The sequence below is a fragment of the Rhipicephalus microplus genome, chromosome 3, assembly GCF_043290135.1.
Source record: "Rhipicephalus microplus isolate Deutch F79 chromosome 3, USDA_Rmic, whole genome shotgun sequence".
Lineage (NCBI taxonomy): Eukaryota > Metazoa > Arthropoda > Arachnida > Ixodida > Ixodidae > Rhipicephalus > Rhipicephalus microplus.
In genome coordinates this window covers 68,243,158-68,269,432 of record NC_134702.1, presented here as the reverse complement: position 1 = coordinate 68,269,432, position 26,275 = coordinate 68,243,158, and the positions used below count along the sequence as shown (strand labels likewise).

General features: G+C 48.5%; 1 protein-coding gene across 1 annotated transcript in view; it reads right to left on the bottom strand.

The window, feature by feature from the left end:
• Positions 1–26,275, bottom strand: part of LOC142803770 (uncharacterized) — a 101,660-nt gene that overhangs the window by 60,246 nt on the left and 15,139 nt on the right. Inside the window, exons 3-4 of the mRNA XM_075889731.1 lie at positions 24,799–24,849; positions 20,047–20,097 (exon numbers count right to left, since the gene is read on the bottom strand). Coding sequence (XP_075745846.1) covers positions 20,047–20,097; positions 24,799–24,849 — 102 coding nt within the window. The remainder of the gene's footprint in view (positions 1–20,046; positions 20,098–24,798; positions 24,850–26,275) is intronic.

Here is a 26,275-nt window from a genome sequence, read left to right as displayed (position 1 = left end):
TAGCCCACTCTGTCCCACACTTTGCTGAATATGGCCGTCGGACATAACACAAACGAAATTTCAGCACGCCAGTATGTGAGACAGTAATCCGAACTGAAAAAGACAACGATGACATGCCAAGCACGAGATGGCTACACTTGTTCCTTTCCACATCTGCCTAAATAGTTTTGAAAAAAAAATAATGATTAATAATTTGTGAACTCCCAGCTTTGACGTTAGTGCCTGTTTTAACAAGATCAAATTTCACTATTAGAAGCTTTTTACAAAGTAATGCAGTAAGCTGCAACATTAGATGCTTACTACAAAGCTTGCACCAAGAAGCACAAGGCTTGAAAATGCAATAGTGGACGATTACGGAGAATAACCTGGACGCTTGAAGGTTGTTCTCATGCTTTAGGTAGATAGATGAGAAGTATTCTTTTTAGGTTGCTTCTTCGTCGTTGCTTTACCCTAGCTACATCATGCTTGCTCATTTTTACGTTGACTCTCAGCGCAGAGAAGCAAGAGCTAAACCACAACACAGATGTCATAACACCAAACAAACTCGCTGTGGAACCTAGCATTCGCACACCATCCCGGCTGCGGCGGCTGCATTTCCGATGGAGGCGGAAATGTTGTAGGCCCGTGTGCTCAGATTTGGGTGCACGTTAAAGAACCCCAGGTGGTCGAAATTTCCAGAGCCCTCCGCTACGGCGTCTCTCATAATCAAATGGTGGTTTTGGGGCGTTAAACCCCACATATAAATCAATCAATAGCATTCACACATCTCATACAGCTGCAGACACGACACCTATGTTTAAACTTACGAGAACGAAACTTGGGCTGAGACCCAGCGTTTGCACCTCTCATTGATCTACGGGCGGGCAGTCTGTCGTCGGCGTAGGTCTTCCATTGCTTCGGCGTCTTCTCAGCGCTGACACAGCCTTTCCCGCTCCTTAATGATGGGCTAACTGTTGTTTTGTTCATTTACCAGTGATGAGTAGTGGGATAAACCCGATTCCTGTGGCACACACCCGTTTATGGTGACGCTACTTTTCTGATAGGCCACCATATTTCGGTTGCACATACCTGTTTCTTCGTGTAGTGCAAACTGTTGCCTTCTTTATTTTACTAAACCAGTGGTGGTTTGTGGGATCCACTCGTTTTAAGTAGCACATACATGAAAGGCCGCATAAGATTGCCTGTCCAAATTGCGACTGCCTTAAATAGCTTCACTGTTAAAAACAAAAAAAAAACATTCAGCAGATCCCACGTACCTGGGAATCAACTTCATGCGAAGCACGCGGAGGGGAGGTGACCGTGTTGCATTTTAGGGGCGAAGCTCCTTATGGTTTAGAAAAAGTTTATTCTCTCATGGGACGCAACAAAGCTAAGGGACAAGCGTCTGTATAACAGGCTCAATAACAAACAAAAGACTAAGCACAACATACATTACACATTTAAACAAAAGCGTCCAAGTCCATAGGATGTCCATAGTCCATTGTACTAATAACTATACACACACTACATAAATGCACTAATCACAATATGGACAATGTACATGCATGATGATATATGTGCAGAATTTACAAGACTTGGTGAAAATGTTAGAAAATATGTACAACTAGTATCAATATTCATAAAGGTTACATAACTTACAGCGTTAGAATGAAGTGCATATATAGAAGAGCTCGCACCCATATGGGACATACACAAACACATAAAAATAGTAAACACATACTGATTACATGCACCAATCAGACATTGACAGGTGACCTGGCTATAGGAACCAGGCCAGATGGAAGACTAATCGAACGCGTCTGTCAACTACGGAAAAAAAGCGGCACGACCATTGTCGCAGAAATTCTTCCTCCCCAAGGAAGAACAATTCCTCCGACAGAAACGATAAGAGTTCAGAGTAGAGGCGTTCCAGAATCGGAAAAAGAGCACGATGACGATGACCTGCCGCAACAGCTTCGCGCCTATTACGCCATAAACAAAAAGCTCCCGCAGCTATTAGAAGGCGTGCGAAGAGACTAAGCGAGCAGCGACCAGATGTTACAAAGCGATTAACACCTAGGCCACGAAAACTAGTGTTAACTGACTTCCAAAACACCTTTGCAATGACACATTGCTGCAGTATATGCTGGTTAGACTCCTATAACGGGCAGTTAGGAGAAGTAGAAGATGGGACCATGCCCCACCTCTCCAGCCTGTCCCGTGTTGGGAGTACTCTCCATCCAAAACGCCACATAAAGTCACGGAGGTGACCAGGCAAAAACGATGCCGTTATCGCGCTCCACAAGACATGTCTCGATCGTGCTAGACGGGCTGGAGGAACCAGAGGAAGCAAAAGAGCCGCCATTGTATCTACAATGCGGCTTTCAAGAACGTCCACATCGGGACAAACCTGCTGCGCGTGTCGATAAAATGCTACTGCCGTTGAGTAAAATGCAGGCACGTCAAGTGTTTGCGGTGCAGAATTAAGCTGTGCATCTGGTAGTAAATAGCGTAACTTGGTGCCTAAGAAATAACAGGCAAGATCACGCGCGGGGCACTGATCACCATGCAACAATCGAAGTAAGAATCGTAGGGCAAGCAGCTGGCAGCGAACAGAGACGAATGGGAATGCGAATCCACCGCAGTTTCTCGGTTGCCCAAGAGCTGCTCGGCAAACCAGCTCTGTTCCACCCGACCAGAAAAAGGAGCCAATGAGGGATTGCAACGACCTGGTGATTCGTAATGGGGGCTGTAAGACATGAGATATGTACCATGCACGGCCGCAAAACACCGTCTGCGCTAAATACCTTCTTTCGAGCATTGGTAAATCATACTCTTGTGCTTCCCGGACGTGTCATTTTACATCTTCGACTACTGAATTCAACAAGGAAGCTGATATGCCGTAGCAAGTATAATCAAGCCCCAGAATGCGAATAGAGTCACTTTTTTGAAGACTGAAAAAGGAACTTAGACATGCGTCTGGGGAACTAATGAATAAATATCGACATTTGGAAAAATTTAACGCAGCACCTGAAATCGTGCCATACGTTGTAAAAAGTCGTAGGCTACGGGATAAACTGTCCTCATTCTTCAAATACAACGGGATGTCATCACTTAATGCTGTCACTGTCACGGTACCACTACCTGGAAGAGGAAGGCCTTTAACGTAACGATCAGCGATTGAAGAAATGGTTCAAGGCTGAGTACAAAAAGTGCAGGGAATAAAGGACACCCCTGGCGATCACCACGGGTAACCGGAAATGGCGCACTCTCTAAACCATCAAGAAACAACGTGCTGCGTATATTTCGGTATGCGTTTCTGAGAAGCTCAACGAAGTTTTGTGACAAGCCAAATGCTGCCATTACGCTAAATATAAAGCTATATTCGAGGCGATCGAATGCTTTTTCCTAGTCAAGTGAAACCAGGAGTCCCCGAGCTGATCTTGTTAACGTGTACGCAACTATATCGCGCGTAACAAGGGAAAGACTGTGAATTTCTCTTCCAGGAATAGAGCACGCCTGATGATGACCTATTAAGGAGGGCATCAGGCTTCTCAAACGCCGAGTGATAACTGCCGCGAATGTTTTATAATCAACGTTGAGGAGCGTTATTGGTCGCCACTCCTCTGGGTGAACTGACGATGGGTCATGTTTAGGTATTAAAACAATTCGACCATCGCGAAAGCTATCAAGAAAAGCAAAGTTCTCGAAACAGCGGCAAATAACAGAGGTGAAAAGAGCACCAATGACGTCCCAAAACGTTAAATAAAACTCAACAGGCAACCCATCCGGCCCGGGGGCCGAGCCACGCTTCATGGAAGACAGTGCCTCTTTCACTTCGTCAGCTGAAGGACTTGTGCACAGTTGTTCAGCTACTTCAGATGAAATTTGAGGTAGCCTACTTAACATTGTGGCTGTCTCGGTGGTGCCGCGATGTGATGACATTGTCCTATGAGCCATGTTGGCTAGGAATACTGATTGATCACGTGTCGGCGGCAACACAGTGTGTAAGAATCTGGCCGCCGGAGTGCCTAGTCGACTCGACGGGTTGAGAAGCGAGCTTTTCACAAAGCGTAGAACCTCAGGGTGAGCACATGGATTACGTCTGCAACGCCAAGCAGCCGCCGTCAATGATGAAACTGCAATGAGGTGTTGAAAACGACCCCTTAACTCTCGCTGCCATGCGCGCATCAAGGGCGTTAGTCGATCAACCCGAAGAGCAATATGCAGCTTTGTGGCAGTGTCTGCTAGTTCTTCGGACGTACGGCGTCTAAGGGCCGGCCCTGCTACTGAGCAGTGTAAACGCCACTGTGTCTTGAGCGCGTCCCACACCTCCGGACCGCACCCCAAAAGAGAGGCACGCAAGCTTCTAGATAAACTGCAGCATGTACGCGCGTCGTGCAGAATGCGGATGTCAAGACGCCAAGGTTTCACTGCTGATGAAAAGGGAAAGTGAGCCTCGAGCGTCACTGGTTGGTGGTCTGATATATAAACAGGCGATGATGGTAATGTTACTACATCAGAGTGCGATACGTAAGAAGCTAGCGAGCTCGGCGCATAGAAACGATTCAAACGACTAGACGACGTGCTACGCCGCCAAGTCCAGGCATACTGTGGTCCATGCACTAGTCTGTACATATCTATTAAAGAGAAATGTTGCACTAGGTGACGCAGCTCTCGCGCGTTCCAATCAGAGCGACCCCAGCCAGGACCTTGTGTCACACCTGTCCCCTTTATTAGGGAGGCGATCGCCGGGCTAATTCCAAGAGCCGAAGTATCGGACCCCCGAACCGCACCACGAAAGCGTGGACAATTTAGAAGTGGTCCTTATTGGTGCGCCAGCGGACGCCGGCTGTGGCCCAAAGAACAAGACAGAGCCGAGAGTTGATAAACAAACAAAATTATATTCTCATTAACGACAGATCAAAAACAATACACACGTATGCACACTCCACAATAGTTACATACAATACGTCACCAAACAGACAATGTACTACACAGTACAATCAACCACACTTGAAACAACGGACACAGACAACAATACGCACTACAATGCAGTCGCATGCATTGAACAACCAAGACACTTAAAGACTAAAGAGATATAAAACCTATTCAGTCCAAAGTCCTTGGAACAAAAGTCTGAATGATACTCTTCCGAGAATCACTCACTCAAAGTCCAGCGTTGTTGTCGTTCCGCAGCTCTCGAAGTTCTCTCCCAGGAAACCTCCCGTCTTCAATTGGCCACTCTTCAAACTTCAACTTCTTCGCCGGAAAACCGTCGGCTTCACACACGCAGCTGTTGCCCGCGTCTTCGCTCGATAGCGGTAAACCCACGCTCTTGCCTGTAGCTCGAGCCGTCCCTACGGACCAAAAACTTCGCCGACCACACGGCGGACTCTCTACGCACTCTGGCGCTCACTTCCGTCTCCTCCTGTTCTGTCACTACGGGCAGAACCTTCGCCGACTACACGGCGGAATCCCTACGCGCTCTGGCGTTAACTTCCGTCTCCTCCTGTTCTGTCGTCTCGGCCGCTCGATTAAATACCTTCCGCGCCACCTTCCAGAAATTTCTGGTCATTTCGTCGGCGCGATACGCGGCGAAAGCTGGGAAGAGGGCGAGACAGTTGGAATGCCCTCTCCGGCCGGTGAGTCAACTCGGTATGGCCCCGCCCACTTCTTTCTGGAAAAATCGCGGGCTTGCTGGGCCGCCGATGTGGGGTGAGGAGGTTCGTCTGCGAAGCCGTGCTTCTGCGGGGAGAGCGCGCGCCCGGGAGCCCTCGATGTTTGCTTTCTTTTTTTTTCTCTTTTTACCTCGCGGCGTTTCTGCCGCCCGTTGTCGCAAGGATTTGGCGGCGCGCTCTTTTTTAGCGCTCGTTCTGTGACACTGCCCCCCACTTTAAGAATATTATCTCATAATATTCAAAACCACACAAACGAGCGCGAACAGTCACCACACATTCTCACAGACTGTAACACAATCCGTCGCTCGTGACACGTCACATTCACAATATATCACGCAATACAATTGTACATTGTAATTCAATTAAACAACACGTGAAAACACAACCACAAGCACATGAGTACAACACTCCACCACATATTCCCAATAATACAAATGTACAAAGTTCTCTCAGTACAACAAAGGTACAATACTATACATCACATCACAGCACAACACTTCGACACTTGTGACACAGGATAACACAACGTTAACACAACATATGGCACTCAACACTGCCAAACACATTCTGATTCGACCTCAGCACTTATCCTGAACGCTTCGAACAGCGCTTGCGCCCCTTTTTGCGGTGCTCGCTCGATCTCTTCTTGTGCTTCCACGTTCTTTTCCGGCGAGCCCTTTCCAACGACGGTATCTGAGGCGGCGTCTCAGCCATCGTTGTCACTTCCGACACCGTTAACGCGTCATTACATTCGACGGGTCCTGTCTGTTTATTTACCCGCTTGATCATGCCTCTACATTTTGCCCGGCTGGCCAACTCCGTCTCCTTTACACTGTCGGTCGGTTGAGGTCGTGCCGACGTACGTCCAGTTGCTCGGCCTGTGAACTTATTCGACACGATCGTCTTCTCCTTCGCTGTCTCTTGCGCTGCAGCTTCTCCTTGGGCTCTAGTGAGACCCGTCACTGGATGCTCCTCCACTGTATCTCGCGGCCGCTGTGTTGGCGAGGGCTCTATCTTCGGGTCTTCTCCCAAACATTCTGGATCACTTGGCCCTCGCGCCCCGTCGATGTTTCCGATGACAAGGTCATACAGGGGGGTCGTCATGCATAACGCAGTAACCTTCCCGCTGAAGTACGGGGTTTCAACCTCAATTTCTGCTTCGGGAAGCATCCGGACCGTACGGTCAATTAGGCAAACCGGTTTCGTTCTGCCTGTCAACTCTCTTTCCCGTACCAAATTTCTCCTCACGATAACCGTGGAGCTACCGGTGTCTCTTAGAACCGTAATCTTCTTGCCTGCAATCTTTCCAGGAAGCGTTGGCATTCCTTTCGTAACACCGGTTGGCTGTTTTGACATTACAGCACCGACAATAGGAATTTTCTCCCCATTCTTCAACTCTACGAATCCATCAGTGACGGCATTATTATCAGATTTCGGTGCCGCTTGCACACAAGATACCTGGTGAGTTTGACTCACTCCGTTCCGACAAGCGTCTGCTTTGTGCCCAGTCTGACCACACTTAAAACATTTTACTACCGTAGGGCTCGTAAAGATCGTTCGACAGTTTTTCGCGCGATGACCCACTCGGTTACACAGAAAACATCGCTGCATGCTCTCTGGTGCACGCTTCTTTTCTTCAGGAGCCAATTTCTTCGAATCATCGGGACAATCCTTCTTGACCTTGGCCAAATTAGTTCCTCCTTGCGCTTCTAAGAATTGATCAGCCAATTCAAGCATTCCTTCAAATGACTCTGCCTTCCTCTCCTTCAAATACAGCGACAGGCTTGGGTGGCAACTAGTAAGAAATTGTTCTCTAATTAGGAGCTCTCTAAGTTCATTGTACTCCTGGGCTATCCCTGAAAGTTCAATCCATCTGTCGAAATAATGACAAAGTCGGGCGGCATACTGCGTAGCCGTCTCACCATCAGCTGGCTTTCCTGTCCGAAATCTGTCCCGGAATCCTTCCACAGTGAATCTAAATCGCTTCAACAAAGCAGCCTTCACCTTTGCGTAGTTGGCTGCATCGGTCGGCGTCAGCCTACCGTACACACTGAGCGCTTCACCACTCAAGCAAGTACTCAAAGCAGTTGCCCATTGCTGTTCGGGCCAATTCTGGCTCCTCGCAATCGTCTCAAATCGGTGAAGGTACGCGTCAAGGTCGTCCTTCCTTTCATCAAACGCCACGAGCAACTTGCTTGGGTTCAAGCGGAAGCCATGATCCTCGCGTTCGCTGCTTTCAACTCTAGCTTGGACGGGAGTTTCACTTCGCTGTTGCAAACGGAGCCGCTCGAGTTCCATCTCGTGCTGCCGCTGCCGCTCCCTTTCCTCTCTTTCTTCTTTCAGCTGGCGCTCTTTTGCCTCTCTTTCTTCTCTCGCCCTTTCGGCTGCCAACTTTTCTCGCTCCAGCTCCAACTTCAATTGCTGCTCTCGTTCTTCCTTCAGCTGTCGCTCTTTTGCCTCTCTTTCTTCTTTCAGCTGTCGCTCCTTTGCTTCTCTTTCTTCTCTCGCCCTTTCAGCGGCCAACTTCTCTCTCTCCAACTCAGCTTCTTTTTCCGCTTTGGCTCTTTCGACCGCCAACCTCTCTTTTTCCAGCTCGGCTGCTTTTTCTTCTTTTTCCCTCTGGGTGACCCACTTCCGTAGTTCGGCGCCAGAAAGACCCATCTTTTCACCAAGAGCAACTAACTTTTCGAGATCCATGGTGTCTCGCAAATAAAACCTTGCCGCGTGCAAAAAGTATCTGCCTAGATCAGTCTATCGGAACACTCCCCTGCACTCGTTAACGAGAACACTGAACAACCCACAAAATCGTTCTGATAGCACTATCAACAACTCGAGGCTCTTTCTCACTACTTTGGACACACTGTGCACCAAAAGGTCCTGTCGCGGACGCCAGATTAATTGTCACACCTGTCCCCTTTATTAGGGAGGCGATCGCCGGGCTAATTCTAAGAGCCGAAGTATCGGACCCCCGAACCGCACCACGAAAGCGTGGACAATTTAGAAGTGGTCCTTATTGGTGCGCCAGCGGACGCCGGCTGTGGCCCAAAGAACAAGACAGAGCCGAGAGTTGATAAACAAACAAAATTATATTCTCATTAACGACAGATCAAAAACAATACACACGTATGCACACTCCACAATAGTTACATACAATACGTCACCAAACAGACAATGTACTACACAGTACAATCAACCACACTTGAAACAACGGACACAGACAACAATACGCACTACAATGCAGTCGCATGCATTGAACAACCAAGACACTTAAAGACTAAAGAGATATAAAACCTATTCAGTCCAAAGTCCTTGGAACAAAAGTCTGAATGATACTCTTCCGAGAATCACTCACTCAAAGTCCAGCGTTGTTGTCGTTCCGCAGCTCTCGAAGTTCTCTCCCAGGAAACCTCCCGTCTTCAATTGGCCACTCTTCAAACTTCAACTTCTTCGCCGGAAAACCGTCGGCTTCACACACGCAGCTGTTGCCCGCGTCTTCGCTCGATAGCGGTAAACCCACGCTCTTGCCTGTAGCTCGAGCCGTCCCTACGGACCAAAAACTTCGCCGACCACACGGCGGACTCTCTACGCACTCTGGCGCTCACTTCCGTCTCCTCCTGTTCTGTCACTACGGGCAGAACCTTCGCCGACTACACGGCGGAATCCCTACGCGCTCTGGCGTTAACTTCCGTCTCCTCCTGTTCTGTCGTCTCGGCCGCTCGATTAAATACCTTCCGCGCCACCTTCCAGAAATTTCTGGTCATTTCGTCGGCGCGATACGCGGCGAAAGCTGGGAAGAGGGCGAGACAGTTGAATGCCCTCTCCGGCCGGTGAGTCAACTCGGTATGGCCCCGCCCACTTCTTTCTGGAAAAATCGCGGGCTTGCTGGGCCGCCGATGTGGGGTGAGGAGGTTCGTCTGCGAAGCCGTGCTTCTGCGGGGAGAGCGCGCGCCCGGGAGCCCTCGATGTTTGCTTTCTTTTTTTTTCTCTTTTTACCTCGCGGCGTTTCTGCCGCCCGTTGTCGCAAGGATTTGGCGGCGCGCTCTTTTTTAGCGCTCGTTCTGTGACACCTTGCACGCCAGCTCGCGTGTATAATACACAATTAAAGTCTCCAGTGAGTGTGACATGACGACCGTCTAGAAAATACACGTCCAGGTCACGGAAAAAATCGTTAGACTACGCTGCTTGAGCTGGCCCATAAATACACAAAACACGCAGCTTGAAGGATGATAGGACGCAGTCAAAAGCCAATACCCATCCGAACCCGTCATAGAAAACATGATTGCGCAGAAGAGCACGGTTAAAAATAATTCCAACTCCAGAGAAGCGAGATGTCGCGAAGGAAAAATAACAGTCTAAATTAAATGCGCATTTGAATGCACGAACGTGGCCAATGGTGAAAAAATTTGTTTTTTGTAAACACAGAATATCACAATGTTCTGCGCGGGCTATGCTGATAACCTCGGCTTGCTTTACTGGGTTACGGAACCCTTGAACATTTAAAGAAAGGATTTTCAGGGTGTCAGCCATATTGAAAAAAAGATGGGTGACTGACCTGGTCGTGTTTTTCGATTCGATATACCCCGCGGATCTGTCCGGGGGAACTGGAGTACGTACACTACATAGCACAATTCGACCCTCTAGAAGAGGGTCGAAGTTTCTTCGGTTGCTGGAACTCGGAGCGGCTATCTTGGGTGCCGTCCGAGCTGGTGCCAGACTTGTGAGCACGCTTGACCTCTCGCGGGGCTTGCGTTTCCACGTCACATCCGTCTGGGCTAGAAGAGAGTCCGATGCTACTGTCGACTTCGAGGTTGAAGCTGCTGTCTGACGAATCAGATGGTGGTAGGGCTGTAGCGTTAACGTTGTCGCCGCCTCCAACGACCTTGATCACGGATTGCTTGTCGAGACACGTCAGTAAAGAACTCCCATGGCGTCTTGCTACTTGTTCAAGGAAGTCACGAGTCTGGCTTTCGGAATGATCCAATCGGCTTTGCTCATTCGGTTTCAATTCTGTTCCTGACGAGACACCAGCGCCCGTAGATCTCGCAACGTCGGCGTCTTCTGGGCACTTAGCTGGTAAGTTTAACGATGAGTCTGGTGCCTCGGTGTCTACCGGCGTTTCTTTCTCGGCTTGCGCCGACGTCGAACATGGCACGACATGTTTGCCTGGGACAGACGCGAGGTCAATCGCGGTGGCTGTTTCTATCGCTGATATTCGCAGACGTGGCGCGCTCGGGTTGGCCAAGCTGCACACTACTTCATCGTTTAATGGAGCTCTCCGAATCGGATTCTGGCGTTCTTCTAGTACAGCTCCAGGTTCTGGTTCATCTCTTGCCGTTAATGACACGGACGGTAGAGCAGGAAAGGTCCCCGCAGTGGCATTAGAATATGAACGACACACAGGGCAGATGGTGGTAGGGTGGTTATCTCCACAACGTCGGCAGGGGCGGTCGCAACCTTCGCTTTCGTGTCCGTGCACACCACAGCGACCACAGAATGGTGCTGTGCACTGTGCTCGATAATTACCACTAGAGCCACACCGACGACAAACAAGTTGCAGACCGCGGTAGTCGAAGGTGGCTCGATGAACAGAAACGCGAAGATAGTTGGGGACGCGATTTGTGGGACTCATTTCCATCCGGACATAGCGTGTGCCTGTGAGAACTCCGCGTCTTGCGCTCATGACGCCAGCGGTCACAGTCAATACCTTGCCGTATGGGGACAGAGCCTGGACGAGTACCTCGTTGGAGACGAAGGCTGGTAAAAACAGGCAGGCGACGTTAGTTACCTGCGGGCCGACGGGAACGACAGTGTACGCTCGCCACCGATGGTCAGGTAGCCAGCATCGACGATGAGAGTCATGGAAGCCATGCTCTCGACAGTTACTTGGAAGTTCATGCGTCCCATGTGCTTAACGCAGTGTACCTCTGAGAGGCCAACTATTGAGGCCGTCGCGTCTACGACGGTCTCTGGACTAGTCCCCGCAGGGACGACAACGTCGAAGGCCTGCGCCTTCGAAGGCGTCCACGACGTCGATGGCGCCATGGCTAGACGAGGAGGACGTCCCTGACGTGGAACACGCAGGGACGTCAACAGGATCACTTCCTCTTCGTCTTCCTCTCGGAAGTCTCTCGTGGCTTGTGCGTCCCTCGTAGTACGTAACCACCAGTGGCACATACCCGAAATAGCGATCGCTACGATTTTGACCTCCAAGGTGGTTCCGGTGAGAGATTTCTTCTATGCGCTGTTGAACAATAAAAGATAGTGCTCAATGCACATGTTAATGGCTGCTAAGGGGGAATGAGAAACAGGAGCATTCGGCCTTTAGGTAACGCGCACGCTGTAATCCCCATTAGCAGCTATTGGCATGTACATTGAGCACGATCTGACAAGAAAGGGTTGCTACGTTATACTCGCTGGGTGTAACCTCCTTGGTTTTAGAAAGGTTTAGCGAGCGTGGGGCCGCATAGCTATGAATACAGTGAACTAGTATATACCATAAACTCGAGGTGGTTAAAGGTGGCAAGTAAACCCGAAGCGCAAGCCGTAAGAAAGTGTGCATGTGCCACCTCCCGTTTAGTCCTTGAAATGTTCCTTTGGATGGCGGTGCTTCTATATGGAGAATATATGATGAAAAGATGCGAGATGGTGGTACTTGGAGTGCTGAATAGATGGACGAACGGACACACAGACAGATGCATGGATAGACGCATGAACGGACGCAGGCGCGGATGCATGGACGAACGCAGGGACGAACGCATGAACAGATGCACGCACGGACGGGTGGATGGACGCATGGACGGTTACACAGACGTACGCAGGAACGGACGGAAGCAAGAAAGAATGGACGGACGAATGCTTCGCCCCACTCCCCATCATTTATTCCGTGGATATGCTGCCATTTTTTTTGAGCGACACGTCATGAAATCATGCTAAATATATGTACAAATGTAGCACGCAGAGACATATGTTGAAGAGTTGGAGATGTTTATATAACCAGTTTTCCACTTGCACAAAGATTTCAGCTGGAAATGTGTTTTAGCAACACCAGAAGCTGATATGAAACGCTGATACCCACAAAGATGCTGGCCCTTGGCACTGCTACTTAAATCAATTTCAGCACATGGCACCTCACCACAATTGACGTTAACCCGACGTGATTGCTGTATGAAAGCAGTACATATTGACGTTTATAAAATTGGCTAGTGTTATGACCGGCCCTAGGGAACCAAGCAAGACGAGTTTGGGGGAGAACCGGTTCTTGACCGACGGTGTCGTCCACCCCCACCTCCCCATTCAGGCTCCTACTCTCGCCGGGAGAACTCCGGAATCTGCTGTGCGTTCGTGACCATGTTTGGTAACATTTTAGGGCGCCGGGACCATATATGGACATCGTGTTAGGTTGTGCCACTCCATGTGTTGTGAGAGGTGTTTCCCCCTCCCTCGTGGCCGAGGTGCCGGGGACACCGTATTGGCTGACGATGCGGACAAGGCGCCCAGTGTCAACAACGTGGCGCTATAAAATGCCGAAGACGTTTTGTATCACTATCACTCTTCTCTCTTTGGATCAGTTGACCACTTCTCCACATGTAAATAAATCTCTGTCGTTCGTTCGGGCGCTTCTTCTCGCTGAATTGTTAGACGATGAATCCTGCGACGGGGCCAGCTACCGAAAACGAGACCGGCAGGACCCGGAGTCACAACAACTGGATGGCAGCGGTGGGATGCCGATAACCCCGAAAGCGACCACTGGACGGAGTGAGCCCGAAGTTCAACAACGGGACGACAGGAGAAGGATGACACGAGCTCATCGACTTCCAAAAGGAATCGAACGGCACTTCTGAGAGGCACGACGCCGGAGACATGACTGCGAACTGGGTGAGTGCCGGCTTTCTCTGTTAAATTTTACCAGGCATTTACTCTATGTGTTAAGTAAAAGCTGGTAGAGAGGGGCTGTCTTGGTCATTGGGTTAACAGGTAACTTGCGTCAGGCAGAAATTGTGTGATAGCTTGGTTAAGCTCTTTCTGTCAATGGCGTCAAGGTTAACAGTGGCAGGGCAGGATTCCGTATAAGAGCTTTTTGAAGCTTTATTTGTAGACTAAGTTAACGGAAAACTTGAGGCAAGGCAGGAACCTAGAGCTGTCGTTGCCGTCAAGGTTAATTAGTTGCAGGACAGGAATCTTTGTGGAACAGAGACAGCGGTACTGGAGGCAGCCATGAATCTGAAATCCCTGCGAAAGTCCATGTTGTTGCTACTTGCAAGGGAGTTGAATCTGGAGGTGTCGGACTCTCAAAGAAAGGCAGAGCTGATAGAGGCGATTCTCGCATTGTGGGCGGAGGATGACGAGCTGTCAGAATGTGTCGAGGAGATTTAGGAGAGGCAAGCGGCAGAGGCCGAAAGAAAGGCGGCCGCGGCCGAGGCCACAGAAGCCGAGGCAGATAAGATGTGAAAGCACGAGCTTGAAATGAAGCGCCTCGAGCTAGAGATTAGCCATAATAGTAGAGCAGGAGGCAGCGAGGCATCCGGTACAGCAGAGCGGGTCAGGTTCAAAATGACGGACCTAATGAGATCGTACAAGCTAGGGGAGGACATTGGGCTGTTCCTCGTAAACTTTGAGAGAACTTGTGAAAGGCAAGGTTTCAGCCAGGATACATGGCCTCAACGCTTGTTGTCCCTACTTCCGGGGGAGGCCTCAGAAGTAATCGCGCGCCTCACGAAAGAGGAGGCTGACGAGTACAGTGAGGTAAAGTCGAGCCTTCTCAAGAAATACAGGTTGTCAGCGGAAGGTTTCAGACAAAAATTTCGCAACGCCGTAAAAGAGAGCAATGATTCATACCCGGAGTTTGCTTACAAGTTAATGGCCAACATGGGGGAGTGGCTGAAAGAGGCAAAGGCGTATGGGAATCATGACAAGGTGCTCGAGTGTATCGGTCTGGAACAATTCTATCAAAGGTTACCAGAAAAGGTGAGGTTCTGGGTGCAGGATAGACCAGACGTGAACACCGTAACAAAAGCCGCAGAGCTCACTGAAGAATTCGTTACGCGCCGCGCGCTCGGGGCAAGCAGCGAGCCAAAAGGGGAAAAATTCCTACGACCGAATAAGGCGCCGTTTAGAAAACAACCGACAAGTCTCGCACAAAAGGGTGAGGAAAACAAGGCATCTAACCATGAGGCGTCGGCAGAGGCAAGCAAAAGAAAATTTAAGGCAAAAAAACCGGCGGCTTGTTTCAATTGCCACGAAACAGGGCACTTCGCGAAACATTGCCCGAAAGAAAAGGTGGCCTTTTTATCTATAAATGAAGCCGACGAGAACATGAAGTTTTTAGAGCCCTATATGTACGACCTTACCGTGAACGGCAAGCAGTGTCGGGTTCTTAGAGACTCCGCAGCCACTATGGACGTAGTTCATCCGTCCTTTGTTCAGTCCGGACAGTATTCAGGAGACTGTGCCTGGATTAGACAAGCCGTAGAAGCAAACAGTCAGTGCCTTCCCGTAGCTAAAGTTGTCCTTAAAGGCGCATTTGGTACGTTGGAAACGGAAGCCGCGGTATCGCCATATCTACCCCCTCAGTATCCTTACTTATTTTCAAATAAGTCAGATCAAATGCTGAAGGAGAAAGGTCTAACGTTGAGAGAAGGCATAGTGCAGGCACTGACTAGATCGAAGGCACGTGCGCTGGCTGCGAGAGCAACATTCACTGAGGCAAACAAGCCTCAAATCGACAACGGGCCTGGTTGCGAGTGGGACACCACGGTAACAAATCGACTTGTGCGAGAACAGGCTGCAGAAGCCGTAGTCGCGGAGGCAACCATTCCTAAAGGCGACGTTGAACCTCCTCCCAAATTGGAAGGGGTCAATTACGCCTCGTTGACCGAGCAAATAGAAAACGCCATTGCTCCCAAGCCGATTCCTGGTAGTACAGAGGATAGCACAGAGGGTGACACATTCCAGGTACTAGGAACTACAAAAGAGTTGTGTGTCATGCCAACTTCGGATAATTTCAGTCGGCTGCTGCAGGTGAGCCCCGCTTCATTAATAACCGAACAAAAGGGGGACCCGACGCTTAAGAAATTCCAGGACAGTTCGAAAGAGGGAATCGCCAAACGAAATGTGAGATTCCAGGAGAGGAGCGGCATACTCCATCGAAAATATCTAGATAGGCGAGGAGTAGAGTTTGACCAGGTAGTCGTACCTCAGGCGTATCGTCAGGATTTGCTTAGTTTGGTGCATGGAGAATCATGGTCAGGCCACTTAGGCGTAAAGAAGACGAAAAATCGTCTTTTACAGGAATGCTACTGGCCTGGATGCTTTAAAGATGTAGAGAGGTTTGTAAAATCTTGCGATGTGTGTCAGCGAGTGGGTAAGCCGGGAGATAAGGCGAAATTTCCAATGAAGCTGGTACCCGTAATCACGGAGCCCTTTCGTCGGTTGGTAATTGACACAGTAGGTCCTTTGCCCAAGACAACTTCAGGCTACCGTCACATCCTGACCTTAATCTGCCCAGCTACTAAATTTCCAGAGGCGGTCCCGCTAAAAGAGCTAAGTTCCGTGGAAGTAGTGAACGCACTTCCGTCCGTGTTTGCCCGGGTAGGCTTTCCTGCCGAGATACAATCAGACCAGGGCACCATTTTCACGAGTGCCTTAACGACAACCTTTCAGAGCGGTGTGGCGTGAAATTATTGCATAGTTCAGTCTACCATCCGCAGTCGAACTCGATAGAAAAGCTTCACTCCGTAATGAAGCGAGTGTTAAGCGCCTTATGTTTTGAACGAAAAACTGACTGGGAAATGTGCTTACCTGCAACGATGTTTGCACTAAGAACTGCACCACATGAGACAACAGGGTTTACGCCAGCGGAACTTGTTTACGGCCGCAGACTGCGGTCTCCTCTTCGTAGGCTGAGAGAGTCGTGGGAAGGTCAGGGTGATGATCCTGTAGTAGTGGAATATGTCCTCACCTTATTGGATCGTCTAACAAAAGCCCAAGAACTGACCGAGAGTGCGATGACCAAAGCACAGCAGAAGGCAAAGCTTTACTACGTTCGGACAGCTAAAGCACGACACTTTGCTGTAGGAGACAGGGTCATGTTGTTGAGGCCCTCCCAAAAGAATAAGCTTGAAGTGCAATGGGTCGGCCCGGCCGAGGTTACTCGAAAATTGTCTGACACCAACTATGTGGTAAAATTACCAGGAAGTCGTAAGGTACACCAGGTGTATCATAGCAACTTACTCAAACCCTATAAAGAGAGGGAAGCCATCGTGAACATGACTTTAAATATTCCGGAAGAGGTTCCGGCAGAAATTCCTGAATTAGCTCCCGAATCGGACGAAGTCCCGATCGAGAAAAGAGTTGAGGATTTAGTATCAAAGTCACAGCTGACAATGAAGCAGAAGCAGGAATTGCGTGGTCTTTTGACCGAGTTTCAGGACAGATTTGTAAGCGAGCCAGGCCGGACATCCGTCCTCACTCATGACATAGAGCTTACCTCGTCGGAACCGGTAAGATCTAAGATGTATCGGGTGTCACCTCGCCGGCTTGAGCTAATAAAAGCCGAGGTTAACAGGATGCTGGAATTGGGCGTGATTGAGCCGTGTGAAAGTGATTACACTTCCCCGTTAATTCTTGTGGAGGTACCCGGCAAAGATCCGCGTCCTTGCGTAGACTATCGTAAGTTAAACCTCATCACCAAGGATCAGACATACCCAATTCCCCACATTGAGGAACGCGTCGAGAGGGGGAGCAGCGCGCAATTTTTCTCAACGCTAGACCTAGTGAGAGGTTACTGGCAGGTGCCGCTCACCGAGAGGGCGAGCCGGTATGCTGCATTTATCTCACCATTGGGGACATTCCGCCCTAAAGTGTTGAGTTTCGGCCTAAAGAACGCGCCTTACTGTTTTCAAACTTAATGGATAAGGTTTTGCGGGGTCAAGAGGACTTCGCATTGCCTTACTTGGACGACGTCGCCGTGTTTTCCTCGTCCTGGCCAGAACACTTGGCGCATTTGAGAGCAGTACTGACACGCCTACGCGAAGCAGGTTTAATGGTAAAGGCGCCCAAGTGTCAGCTAGCACAAGCAGAGGTACTCTGTCTCGGGCATGTTATCGGTCGAGGGCATCGCCGTCCTTCTGAAATGAACGTGGCAGCTATCCGAGACTTTCCCCAGCCCCGAACGAAAACCGATATTCGGGCTTTTCTTGAAATAGCTGGTTACTATCGTAAGTACATCCCTAGATATTCCGACATTGCCAGCACTCTTACTGACGCGTTGCGCAAGACCGAGCCCCAAATGGCCGACTAGGATGAGGAGAAAGAAAAGGCTTTCCGCATTTTGAAAGCGGCCTTGTCGAGCCAACCTTTGCTTAGTTCACCGGACTACTCGAGGCCTTTCATAGTCCAATGCGACGCTAGTGATAGAGGCATGGGGCAGTTCTTAGTCAAAGGGATTAGGGGGATCAAGAGCATCCCGTCCTCTATGTTAGCCGGAAACTCACCCTTCGCGAGCAGGTTTACAGCGCTAGCGAAAAGGAATGTGTGTGCTTGGTTTGGGCAGTCCAGAAACTGGCTCGTTATATTGCCGGAAGCAAGTTCATTGTGGAAGTGGACCACTGTCCTCTCGCCTGGCTACAGACCATGTCCTCTTTGAACGGCCGCCTGCTGCGTTGGAGCCTCGTTTTGCAACAATATACGTTTGAAATACGCTACAAAAAGGGTGTACTCCATGGCAACGCTGATGGCTTAAGTCGATGCCCCTGACGCGAGAGGATGTCTCGAGAACTCTGGCATTTTTTTTCCTGACCTAGACAAGAGCTAGTGATTGTTTTTTTACTCCTTTAGGTGTACTTGTTTGAAAACGTTGAAGACACGGCTATCCAGGGTTTCGGGTTCGGTGTGCTTCCAGTGTTGTTGTTTTGTGTCACCTTAAAGTGTGAGTAACATTTTGAATAAATTGTGTATTTCCTTTAATATCAGTTAAAGGGGAAAATTGCCTGGTGGAGTTTAGCGGAATTGTCCGGCGCTCACCGGCTGAGTAGTTGTGTTTTCATGTGCGTATGTGATGTCTGTTGAGCCCACAATGAAGCAGGTGTTGCCCTCTACTTCATCAAAGACGGTCGTCACCAAACCGACTGCCGGCGCTGATCTCTCTGGACAGTGGCTGCAAACCTCAGCCCATCGAGATCTTCACCCCCCCGCGCGAGAGACTGTTACGACCGGCCCTAGGGAACCGAGCAAGACGAGTTTGGGGGAGAACCGGTTCTTGACCGACGGTGTCGTCCACCCCCACCTCCCCATTCAGGCTCCTCCTCTCGCCGGGAGAACTCCGGAATCTGCTGTGTGTTCGTGACCATGTTTGGTAACATTTTAGGGTGCCGGGACCATATATGGACATCGTGTTAGGTTGTGCCACTCCATGTGTTGTGAGAGGTGTTTCCCCCTCCCTCGTGGCCGAGGTGCCGGGGACACCGTATTGGCTGACGATGCGGACAAGGCGCCCAGTGTCAACAACGTGGCGCTATAAAATGCCGAAGACGTTTTGTATCACTATCACTCTTCTCTCTTTGGATCAGTTGACCACTTCTCCACATGTAAATAAATCTCTGTCGTTCGTTCGGGCGATTCTTCTCGCTGAATTGTTGGACGATGAATCCTGCGACGGGGCCAGCTACCGAAAACGAGACCGGCAGGACCCGGAGTCCCAACACTAGGCAGCACTGCAACCACTATTGAAGTTTCACGAAGATTAGCGTCTATTTGAAAAGTAGCTTCGAGACCTGGCGTAGCTCTGTGGTAGAATGCCTGACTGCCACATAGAATGTTTGGGTTCGATTTCTGCTGGGATCATGAAATTTATTATTTGCATTCATCGGGTAGCCAACGCTGCCTATGTCAGCACATACGCGCCAAATCAGCGTAAGAGCTTACAATGATGCACACCGTCCTACCAATTTTACTAAATCTTTGACTCTTTCGCTAAATAACTATCGTAACATCTTGTTCACTGGCTACTTGAATAGTTTAAGCAGACTAATAGACCATGCTAGTTTTAGCAGTAGTGATAGGAAAGTTGAACTGCTCAGAGACTTCTTCACACAGGAACTATCAGTAATTTCGCTTTGGTATACACATGCTTAAGGTTGCACTCAGACATGACTTTATGAGCAGCTATCCTTCTGGGCTTCTCGTTTCCTAAAAACTGTCAGCGAAAACGCGAGCCTTTTTCATTGTCAGGCCAATGAATTGTTGTCAGGCTGATTGGCAATTTCATTCCGAAAGCAGTATTTCCGAACGCGGTGGGAAGAATGACAACCCAAGTTCTCAATTTTGACGGACCAGAATTTCGGAACTTGTGTACGCCTTGAATTGAGGAATCGTTTGTCGGCTGGCTTACCATTGGAATTGTCTTGCTGACTACTTGTCTCTTCGGTTTGGCTTGAAGAACCTGTAAAAAAGTTTCAAAAATTTTTAACAAAATATAATAACACATCTTTATGACCAGTTTAAATTTCAGGGTGAGATGCCGAGTTTTTATACATGAAGTTTCTAATAACAAATATACTCCTTAGACTTATGATACCATACGACAGAGGTCGTACTTGGCCAATTAGTGATGTCGAAAACGCCAGGACCTAACAGTGTTTTAGGCAATATTTTATAAAAGCCTGTAAATATTTATTTTTCCCAATACAACTCGACATTTTTTCGCCGATATATTACCACGAAATCCCTTTCTCGACCTTATTAGAACCCATACTGTGTCAGTTGCAAAATACTGTTGCAGCGATAAATTTCGTCATGTCGACCGCTATAGACTAATTTATTTGTATATTTTCACGGGGTCGTGACGTGGCCGAAGACAGGTGACTTTATGTTGGGATTCAACTGTTTGTTTGGGCGAACCGGTGCCCGGTAAAGGGAAAGTCAGATTACAGTAGCAGTCTTGAACTGATAGCAGTGAACGGAGCGTCGGCCGTCGATCAACTACTGACAAGCGGTGAAGTGCCTCGGCATATATACTCTTGCCATCGAATGTTCTAGCGTTATCGCTGGCGGTGACGAGTGTTCCAGAATAATCTGTACAGTTCGCGGAGTGGGCGTGATCTTATCGAAATGATCTACTACAGTCCCGAAGCTTCTCAAAAACTGCAGGTGCGGTTTGCGCTGAGAATTGTGTAATGTATTGGAGCAATAACAAAGTTTGAAAAATGAAACGTGGCATTGCCTCCTCTGAAAAAAGGCATCGTCCCGATGCTTTAACTAAATATAAAGGTACAAAAATTATGCAAGAAAGTGCAATGAATAAATTACAGTACAGCAATAATAAAAAAAAAACTTTGTTTCAGTTTGTTAACGCGCATGAAACGGCTTGAGGCACGCGACATGGACGACTTCTGGTCGCGATCGGCGTCGCTGAGAGTTTGTGATGCGGTCGGGGACAACCTCGTAATCAAGTGGGTCGAGACGTCGAACCACCCTGTACGGTCCGAAGTACCGTCGCAGAAGCTTTTCACCGAGTCCACGTCGGCGTATTGGCGTCCATACCAAACACGTTCACCAGGCTGGTATTCCACGAAGCGTCGTCGAAGATTGCAACGGCGGCTGTCGGTGGTCTGTTGATTCTTGATACGGAGACGCGCGAGTTGTCGGGCTTCTTCGGCGCGTGGAAGGTACTCACTCACATCGAGGTTTTCTTCGTCGGTGACGTTGGGTAACATGGCATCGAGCGTCGTTGCTGGGCTCCTTCCGCAGACCAATTTGTATGGAGATATCTGCGTCGTCTCCTGCACCGCCGTGTTGTATGTGAAGGTCACGTACGGGAGAATGGCGTTCCACGTCTTGTATTCGACATCGACGTACATTGCCAGCATGCCGGCGATCGTCTTGTTTAGCCGCTCGGTGAGGCCGTTGGTCTGTGGGTGGTACGCTGTCATCCGGCGGTGGTTTGTCTGGCTGTATGCCATAATTGCTTGAGTTAGGTCAGCAGTAAATGCCGTTCCTCTGTCAGTGGTGAGGACCTCCGGGGCGCCGTGACGTAGGACGATATTTTTGATGAAGAACTTAGCTACATCGGATGCACTGCCATTGGGCAGGGCTTTTGTCTCGGCGTAGCGGGTGAGGTAGTCGGTAGCTACCACGATTCACTTGTTTACGAAAGCCGACGTCAGGAACGGCCCCAGAAGGTCCATACCAATCTGATGGAATGGTCGGCGAGGTGGTTCAATTGGCTGCAGAAGTCTCGCTGGCCTTGTCGGTGGTGTCTTGCGTCGCTGACAATCCCGGCATGTCCTCACATAACGAGTGACGTCGTTGGTAAGACGTGGCTAGTAGTACCTTTCTTGTATCCTCGCGAGCATGCGGGAAACACCGAGGTGCCGTGCCGTGGGTCGTCGTGCAGGGTCTGCAGGAGTTCTGGCCGCAGAGCTGAAGGCACCACAAGGAGGTACATGGCTCGGAGCGGTGAGAAGTTTTTCTTTTGGAGAAGACCATTTCGCAGGAAGAACGACGCCAGTGCGCGCTTGAATACCTTCGGGACTTCAGTGGTCCTGCCTTCGAGGTATTCTATTAGGGCCTTAAGTTCCGGGTCAGCCTGCTGTCGTTCAGCGAAGTCGTCGGCAGCTATCGTTCCCAAGAAGTAGTCGTCATCCGGGTCGTCGGGAGATGGTTGGTCGACAGGCGCACGAGAGAGAAAGTCAGCGTCGGAGTGTTTCTTGCGGGACTTTTAAATGACGGTAATGTCATATTCTAAATGTCTCAGGCTTTATCGTGCGAGACAACCTGAAAGGCTCTTCAAGGTAGCTAGCCAACACAAAGCGTGGTGGTCGCTGACAACATTAAAGGGCCCGCCGTAGAGGTAGGGGCGATATTTTGACGTAGCCCAGATGATGGCGAGGTACTCCTTTTCTGTTGTTGAATCATTGGCTTCTGCTTTGGATGGCGACCGGCTTGCGTGACTAATAACCCTTTCAGGTCCATCAGCCCTCTGCACAAGAACGGCGCCTATACCTACGCTGCTTGCGTCAGTATGTATTTGTTTCGGCGAATTCGTCGAAATGGGCAAGTAACGGAGGCGTCTGGAGGTGATGTTTAAGCTTCTGGCAAGCGTGTTCCTGCGGTGTTTCCCACTTGAACACTATGTCGGCCTTGGTAAGGTTAGTGAGTGGATTGGCGATGCGGGCGAAGTTTTTCACGAACCGCCTATAGTTGGCGCAAAGGCCCAGAAATTGGCGCACCGCCTTCTTGTCAGTGGGCGGCGGGAAGTCGGCGATGGCGGCTGTTTTCCGTGGATCAGGGCGAACTCCAGAATTGCTAATGACGTGCCCCAGGAACAAGAGCTCTACGTGACATCTGATGGAGGTGCTGCTTCGTTCATGCACTGCACGCCCCCGTCAAGCCGTGTACCCAGCACCTCCACCAGATGTCGCGGGGTCGTGACGTGGCCGAAGACAGGAGGCTTTATGTTGGGATTTAACTGTTTATTTGGGCGAACCTGTGCCCGCTAAACGGAAAGTCCGATTACAGTAGCAGTCTTGCACAGATAGCTGTGAACGGAGCGTCGGCCGTCGATCAACTACTGACAAGCGGTGAAGTGCGTCGGCATATATACTCTTGCCATCGAATGTTCTAGCGTTATCGCTGGCGGTGACGAGTGTTCCAGAATAATCTGTACAGTTCGCGGAGTGGGCGTGATCGTATCGAAAGATCTACTACAGTCCCGAAGCTTTTGAAAAACTGCAGGCGCGGTTTGCGCTGAGAATTGTGTAGTGTATTGGGCGATAACGAAGCTTGAGGAATGGAACGTGGCAATATCGTAGACCGCATGGTTATTTCTCAAGTATTTTCAAACAGCTAAATTTTGAAATGTCAATACTTTTTGGTGTCAAACACTCTTGCGATCTGAGAAGTCGCTCAACGAAAACTAATAGTCCTATTGCCCCTACGACACCAGAATAATTTACTCATTTGCATGAGATCAACTGACAGCCATATATAAATGGATATAGCAATGACGTGTGATCCGGTCGGACATGCATTATTTCATTTCCTTGAATTTGCCTACTTTCAGTCCATTCAATTTAAATCACCAAAACTGTACAAGTGATCTGGTCGGACCTACACTATTTTCTTTCCTTGAGCTTTCCTACTTTGACTCCATTGAATTTAAAGCACCAAAACTGCACAAGAAATATTGTGTGATTTACTTTTATTACCGGCCACTGCTGGCGTTGACTGAATATTTTGTAGAAAAAAAGTTGTCCATTGTAGCCACTGTCGCTGGAGTGTGATTCATTCCAGCATATCTCAAGGCTTTAACATTAACGGTGACGACGGAAAACTATTAGCGTGTGCAGGTGATGTATGGTTGTTTTCTTCTAAGTATTGTGAGATTAAAATAGTAATATCTATACCTGAGAAACTTGAAACCATCTTTGATGTACGAACAAACTGGACCAGAATTTAGGGCTGCATTTTGTCCCGCGGAACATTAAATCAATAAAGTTCGAAAATACTAAGTGGTCCTTTGTTGCATATCTAAGCCAAAAATTGATCAGATTTAGACTAACACCACAAGGCTAACGGTTCGATTCCTGCTGGGACCATGAAATTTATTATTTGCATTCATCGGGTGGCCAACGCTGCCTATGTCAGCACATACGCGCCAAATCAGCGTATGTGCTTACAATGATGCACCCTGTCCTACCAATTTTACTAAATCTTTTATTCTTTCGCTAAATAACTATCGTAACATCTTGTTCACTGGCTACTTCAATAGTTTAAGCAGACTAATAGACCATGCTAGTTTTAGCAGTAGTGATAGGAAAGCTGAACTGCTCAGAGACTTCTTCACACAGGAACTATCAGTAATTTTGCTTTGGTATACACATGCTTAAGGTTGCACTCAGACATGACTTTATGAGCAGGTATCCTTCTGGGCTTCTCGTTTCTTAAAAACTGCCAGCGAAAACGCGAGCCTTTTTCACTGTCAGGTCAATGCATTGTTGTCAGGCTGATTGGCAATTTCATTCCGAAAGCGGTATTTCCGAACATGGTGGGAAAAATGAGAACTCAAGTTCTCAATTTTGACGGACCAGAATTGCGAACTTGTGTAGGCTTGAATTGAGGAATTGTTTGTCGGCTGGCTTACCATTGGAATCGTCTTGCTGACTACTTGAATCGTGGGGTTCGCTCGAAGAACCTGTAAAAAAATTATCAAAAATTTTTAACTAATTATAATAACAGACCTTTATGACCAGTTTAAATTTCAGGGTGAGATGCCGAGTTTTTATACACGAAGTTTCTAATAACAAATATACACCTTAGACGTATGATACCATACGACAGAGGTCGCACTTGGCCAATTAGTTTTGTCGAAAACGCCAGGACCTAATGGTGTTTTAGGCAATATTCTATAAAAACCTGTAAATGGTTATTTTGCCCATTACTACTCGACCTTTTTTTCGCCGACATATTACCACGAAACCCCTTTCTGTACTCTATTAAAACCCATACTGTGTCAGTTGCAAGATACTGTTACAGCGATCAATTTCGTCATGTCGACCGCTACGGACTAATTTTTTTGTGTATCTTTGACCGCATGGTTGTTTCTAAAGTATTTTAAAACAGCTAAATTTTGAAATTTCGATACTTCATGGTGTCAAACACTCTTGCAATCTTAGAAGTCGCTCAACGAAAACGAATATTCCTATTGCCCCTACGACACCAGAATAATTTTCTCATTTGCATGAGATCAACTGACAGTCTTATATAAATGGACACAGTACTGACGCTTGGTCCGGTCGGATATGCATTATTTTATTTCCTTGAACTTGCCTACTTTGACTCCATTGAAATAAATCACCAGAACTGTACAAGTGATGTGGTCGGACCTACATTATTTTCTTTCCTTTAGCTTTCCTGCTTTGATTCCTTTGAATTTAAAGCGCCAAAACAGTACAAGAATTATTGTGTGATTTGTTTTTAATACCGGCCACTGCTGGTGTTGACTGAATATTTTGTAAAAAAAAGCTGTCCGTGGCCACCACTGTCACTGGAGTGTGATTCATTCCAGCATATCTCAAGGCTTTATCATTAACGGTGACGACGGAAAACTATTAGCGTGCGCAGGTGATGTATGGTTGTTTTCTTCTAAGTATTGTGAGATTGAAATAGTAATATCTATACCTGAGAAACTTGAAACCAGCTTTGATGTACGAACGAACTGGGCCAGAATTTGAGGCTGCGTTTTGTCCCGCGGAACTATAAATCAATAAAGTTCGAAAATACTAAGTGGCCCTTTGTACTATATCTAGGCCGAAAATTGATCAAAGTTAGACTTACAGCAGTCACTGAACTAATGGACAAACCGTTCTTCCAGATGGGAGTAAATGCGTGACAGTGAACGTCGTGCGGAAACGCTGCATGAATGAAGAAACCAACGGGGAGGGTAACTGGGTGCCGATCACCTTCTGCCACGCTGCACTGCTCGGCCGTGTAGTTATATTGATTGCACGTCAGAGTTAAAGCGAAGCACGATTGAGAGAATCGAAGCTGTTAGGAGAGGCAAATTCAACTTGCACAAGAGCAGCGAGCGAAGGAGCTCCATAACGTTTCCTTCCTATCGA